This window comes from Protobothrops mucrosquamatus, unplaced genomic scaffold, assembly GCF_001527695.2.
Source record: "Protobothrops mucrosquamatus isolate PMUCROS unplaced genomic scaffold, P.Mucros_1.0 scaffold76, whole genome shotgun sequence".
Classification (NCBI taxonomy): domain Eukaryota; kingdom Metazoa; phylum Chordata; class Lepidosauria; order Squamata; family Viperidae; genus Protobothrops; species Protobothrops mucrosquamatus.
The window spans coordinates 1,012,242-1,018,332 of record NW_015386453.1 but is presented as its reverse complement, the minus strand read 5'-3'; the positions used below and the strand labels follow the sequence as shown (position 1 = coordinate 1,018,332).

The 6,091-nt window shown below is 38.5% G+C and overlaps 1 protein-coding gene across 1 annotated transcript in view; it reads left to right on the top strand.

The window, feature by feature from the left end:
* TKTL1 (transketolase like 1) overlaps positions 1-5,665 on the top strand; it is a 12,254-nt gene extending 6,589 nt beyond the window's left edge. The window contains exons 11-14 of the mRNA XM_015812241.1: positions 1,481-1,564; positions 3,093-3,189; positions 3,309-3,426; positions 4,650-5,665. Coding sequence (XP_015667727.1) covers positions 1,481-1,564; positions 3,093-3,189; positions 3,309-3,426; positions 4,650-4,824 — 474 coding nt within the window. The 3' untranslated portion in view covers positions 4,825-5,665. The remainder of the gene's footprint in view (positions 1-1,480; positions 1,565-3,092; positions 3,190-3,308; positions 3,427-4,649) is intronic.
* The last annotated feature ends 426 nt before the right edge of the window (positions 5,666-6,091 follow it).

The window sequence follows — 6,091 nt, the reverse complement described above, 5'->3', positions numbered from 1 at the left end:
TCTGAGATTGTGGATTTGGGGTTTTCATGAGCTGTAAGCCATAATCATCACAGTTATGACACATCACGGCTTGAACTATCTTGCTTTGCATGTAATGAGTCTATCTCATATATTAGGTTCACCTTTTAAGTTGCATTACTGAAATAAATGAACTTTTGCACGATATTCTAATTTTTCGAGTTTCACCTGTATATCCATATATCAGAAAACAAAAGTTGTAATAATTGTAAAACCATAATTTGCATTAACTACATACATTCTAGATACATATTTCACAGAATCTCTTAAATGGCCAGAATTTCACAAGCTGATTAAGATTGTAGCAACTTTGCAAAATCAATGTAGCTTCTTACTGATTGGCAACCTAATGTTTTGTCAATTTTATTTTTGATTTGAAATAATTAATGTATATATTTTGTGAATAGTTCTTCAGAGTATTCTGTATAATTCTGAAATGGGATAGATAGACAGACAGACAGACAGACAGACAGACAATCTTTATTGTCATTTTTACTGTGGACACAATGGCACATTAAAAATGAAATTTAGTTGCTTGCTCTCAAAGTGTACACATACATAACACAGATTTAAACATATATCTGTAGGTAACATATAAATATTAATCACTGTCCATCTTGAATACATAATGGAAGGAGGAAGCTTTAGAGTTCACAAGGTTAATACTGTATGGAACAAATTGAATGAATGAATCTGGATGTTCTGCTTCAGATACCACAAAGCCTCCTCCCAGAAGGTAACAAGGAAAACAGGTCGTGAAGAGGATGTGTAGTGTCCCAGACAATCTTGCAGACCCTGCTCAAGCAATGCTTATATGCTATGTCCTGGATGGAAGGGAGGGAACTGCCAATAATCTTTTCAGTCATCCTCACCACTCTCCGCACTGCCTTCCTGTCTGAAGCAGTGATGCCTGTGAACCAGACTGATACTGTATGACAGGATGCTCTCGATTGTCCCTTCTGTAGAAAGTGGTAAGGACAGGGGAAGGAAGATGTGCTTTCCTCATGCGACACAGAAAATGCAGGTGCTACTGTGCCCACTTCACCAGTATCTCACTGTTGAGTGACCAAGCCAGCCTACTTGTTAACTGCACACCCAGGAATTTGATGCTGGTAACCATCTCCACAGGTGAATCATTAATGCACAGAGAAGTGTGGCTGTGCCTGCCTTTTCTGAAATTGACAATGATCTCTTTGATTTTTCCAGTGTTTAAAACTAGGTTTAAAACTTCCAGTGTGGTATCTTTAATCCTTTACTTGAATTATATATGCTTCTGTGATAGCATTACCCTAAAAAGTGGTTAAGATGCTTTGCATAAATCTAGCATGTTCTATATTGCTGTGCTTTTTAGATAACAATACAATTATTTAAAACTATTCTGTGTTCTACGGTGATTAATTTTTGGTAAGATCTCTCTTTCTTCTTCTGAGTATTCATATTCTTCTTCCATATTGCTCCTTAGGGAATATGCTTCATTCGTACCAGTCGTCCAGAAACTCCTATCCTGTATTCTCAGGAAGAAAAGTTTGAAGTTGGCCATGCCAAGGTAAAGGATTTGAAACACATGATTTCTGGTTCTAGTTCAGCTTTCAAAGATCCAAAGAAAGAATTCTGTATTAGGTAATTTGGCCTATAATGGTAGTGGAATATTTGAATGGAGTCCTATATCATGAACTGAAATGTGCTGGGAAAGAATTATGGCATCCAAATATTTTTTCCCCAAGTAAACAGCTTGACTTCAGATAAAATAAGGAACACAGTCTGAAATTATTTAGAAATGCTATGAAATAAACAAGGGAGTTTATATACAAAGAGCGATCCTATTTCTAAAGCTAAACCTTTAACATAGACCAGTGGTGGCGAACCTATGTCACGCGTGCCAGAGGTGGCACTCAGAGCCCCCTTCTCACCAGCAGCCCCCTGGAGGAGAGTTGCCTCCAAGCGCAGCCTGCACGGAGCAGCGCAGCCAAGGACATAGCCAGGCAGCAGGGACAAGACTCCGCCCTTGCGCCCCATAGCGTGCAAATGATGCTGTGGGGTGGGGGCAGAAGGCATGGCTGTCATGGCGCTGCAGGGCTGCCTGGGTGATCTGCGGCGGGCCATGGAGGCGGTGGGTGGGTGGGGCAGGGGGCGGGCGGGGGCGGAGCAGGCAGGGCAGGAGGCAGAGTGGGGGCAGGGGCGGTTTTTGGGCACTCGGGCTCTAAAAGGTTCACCATCATTGACATAGACCATCCTTGCCTGCCTGACCAATCAAAAGGGAATATACAAGTTATTGCATCAAGTACTGTAGTCTACCATTAGGTGGCAGAAGACTGATTCTATTCTGACAATAACAGTTTTTACTTATCCTAGCATCAGTATATATGCTTTTGACAAATAAGAAGTGAGTTGAGTTCCTGTTTTTCCTAGCTGTAGAAATAAGTCCCTGGAATTTGGATTAAGAGTTAGCTCAAACAAAGCAATATTAAAGAGATTGCATCCAGACAGCAATTGTTTAAAGGAAGCCAGTTTAGTTGTCTTGGGTAGAACAAGAGAGTTTATTTTTCAATATTTTCAATTGTTATCATAATTATTTTATCATCTTGGTGACTTGGAAGTGTCATTCATTTGGTGCACTGTATAGGAAAGTTGTAGTTGAACATGGATTGGGTGATAGATGTAGTCTTACCATTAAGGGCAAGTTGTTCTCCATATGTAGTGCACTTTCTCATAATTATGTAGAATTTGTTCATGAGAAAACAGTTTCCTCTTGGATTAGATAATACTCCTTTTTAGGGGTTTCAATGTTGCTGTATCTCTGCAGTAGAAATAGACAACCACCCACTTATTGGATCAGTTGTGAACCACCAGGCCTCTTTAGGTAACCTTTGATGATGTGCATGGAGAATTCTTGGTAATAGTGTTTGCAAGCAAGCACATTAGGGGGACGGTACATGTCAACAGTGAAGTTCTGCCTATTCTGATAATTTCTTCATACTTGCTTGGAATACATTAATTCTCAGTTCTAAAATACTTCCCTTTCTCTTATTCTGTATGATTTTAGTTTACTTTTTATGATTGATTACTTTTTATAGGTAGTCCGTATAAGTGATGCTGACAGAGTAACGGTTATTGGAGCAGGTGTCACACTTCATGAAGCCCTTTCAGCTGCCGATGAACTAGCCAAACAAGGTATTGGACACTGGAGCTTTGGAGATTATAAATCCAATTATATATGTTGACTTGACCAGCAATTTTAATAGAATTTTTTGTTTCATTCTTCTCATTAGTATTTTGCTTTTTTTTTCTAGGGATCTATATCCGGGTAATTGATCCATTTACAATCAAACCTTTGGATGCTGATACCATCATTTCCAATGCCAGAGCCACTGGGGGACATATCATTACAGTTGAGGATCATTACAAAGAAGTTAAGTAGTTAACTAAATACATTTTTTCAGACATTCTTAGGAGAAATTGAATATGGCTAAAGATGCAGTACCCCAGATCCCCTATTTTAGTAACTTTTTTTTTTACAAACTAGTTTTGCTTCTGCGATTGCCAAGATTGATTATATGTTTATACTACCACTTTTTCATGTGCTGTTCAATAGTTTAGAAACACCTACTGCTGTGCCTTGTAGAGAAAAATTATACATTGGGAGTACAACCTAGTATGGTGATTGATTGCCAGATGGCCATTCAGTTTCTGTTAAAACAAATGTGGCAGTCTTTTTATATTTGCGGGCTACTTGTGATGCCAGTTGCTGGGTAGGGCTGTATATCCCTTTCCTCATGTTGAGGTCCCCGGTGCAATGTGTTTCTTTGCATCTGGTCAACAGGCTCTTATAAAAATGGTACCACACTTTTCAGCTTTAGCAGTATATTTCTGTCATATCATAAACATTAGAGGGCTACAGTCAGACGATTCAGCAGCCTGCTTATCCGCCATTTGGCATATGCCTGAAGTGTCACTAAATACAAGAACTCAGTCTGTCCACACATTCTTTCTGCCCACCAAATGGTCGATTAGTGAACTGTCAAAAGTGAGACAGTAGTCGGAATGGGACAACTTGCCATGGGACAATTCAACACGGGAGAACTCGAGAGAGGGACAAGTCGAATTGCAGCTTATCCCAGCCTTGAGGACTACTAACTTGAGAATGGTCAAACCTAAAGTAAGACAAGGCCTGCTGCAAGCACAATCTCAACTGCTCTATAAAAGAAGCTATTTGTGTGCTTCTATCTGTTCATAGTCAGAATGCAAGGCAATGAATGGGTAAAAGAGCTTCTATTATACAGTGGAAAGAAAAATAGATGCTTTCCTTTGGACCTGCAGTGTCAAACTAGAAAATAAGCACATCTTTATAAATTCCTTAAGTTTTAATGTTTCTTGCAGTCCCTCTGTTTCTCTTTCTGAATAAGAAAGTCAAAAGGTAGATGTTTGCTGCTAAAATATGTAAACCTATTTCTTGATGAGTTTAATTCATAAAGGGAAGTGTATATGTAACTTTGTAACTTTGAGTTACATACAAAATACATGTACTTTGTAACTCAGACTTTCATATGAAGCTGTTAAAGGGAGCAGATTGTACCAAACATGCTCTGAGTGAAAATCTCCATTTATATCCATCCCTTTTTCCTTTTCTCTTTAGGTGGTATTGGTGAAGCTGTGGCTGCAGCTGTCTCTGGAGAACCTGGAATTTTAGTCCAGAGTCTAGCTGTGTCAGGTGTGCCTCGGAGTGGAAAACCTGCTGAGCTCTTAGATCTCTTTGGGATCAGTGCAAAACACATAATAACAGCTGTGAAGAGCACCTTTGCCAATTGATTTGACAGGGATGAAGTAAAGAAGGGTTATGAAATTATGAAAATGAATTCTGAAGAGCAGGGTGACAGCTGCTTGGTTCTCTAGGTAGTCAATCAAAAGTAACCCCTTATGATTCCAAAACCTGCAATGTTTAACTTTTAATTTTTTGACAATTGCACTTAATATTAGTTTCATGGGTTTTGGACCGGATTCTGAGTGCAAATAAGCTTAAAACTGTTTTATAATACAATTCTCATCCCATCAGTATATCATTCCTTCTTTCTTATCTGTAATTGCACATTAACTGGATCTGACTATTCCACGTGGACCAATAATGCTCATCGGAGTTTATGGTTACCTTCTCTTGTCTTTGATTCCTATCCTACTTGACTTTCTCCTCTTCAGCCCGACATTCCAAAACTAAGTTGGGTAAATTTTCCATGGGCTATTTCCTGCCTGAAAAAGTTAATGCATAATTAGTTTTTATTTAACAAAAATGCAAGTACCTCTTTTGGGAACGTGGTCATCTAAATTCTTCAAGTATATATTACTAATGGTACTGTCTGATATAATTATTAAGTATGGAGTGGTTCCAAGGAGATGCAGGCTTAAGTCCAGCTTCCTCTACAGCAGCTCACAGCGATTTGGGTCCATTCATACTCTCTCAACCCAACCTACCTCACAAGTTGTTGTGGGGAAAATGGAAACAGGAAGCTGCTTATATGCTGCTATGAGTTTTCTGAAGGAAAGGAGATATAAACTTAACAAATAAGCAGACTTAATTGTGACCAAGATAATGTTTCTGTCTTACATGTGCTTTTACTGCCATCAAGCAAATCAATAAACTCACTTTATTGTGGAAGATTTGTGTATTCATATTGGAAATACTTAAGAAAATGTGTGAAATAGTGTGCAATAATCTTTAAGACCGAATAAGATTTTACATGCAAAATTATTGCAATATTTTGATTTTTCCCTTCTCCCTAATAGGAACCTCATATTTCAGTCCAGCTTCCTAAAATCTGATTTACCATGAACAAATGTATACACTGTTTCCATTTGACTTCCTCAAATGGGAACAGCAAACAAATGATGCAAACACTTTAACAAGTTAGAAGCCAGGTTCTGAACTTCTGATTACTGTTATTAGTGGACTAGCAGCTAGAGCATCTTCAGTTGAATTCAGTGCATTAAATAAAAATAGTGGAGAATATACAAAGCACACTACTGTAGCTCGTGGTATTTACATGACTCAGTTTTCTGGGTTTGCATTACAAACAACCATAAA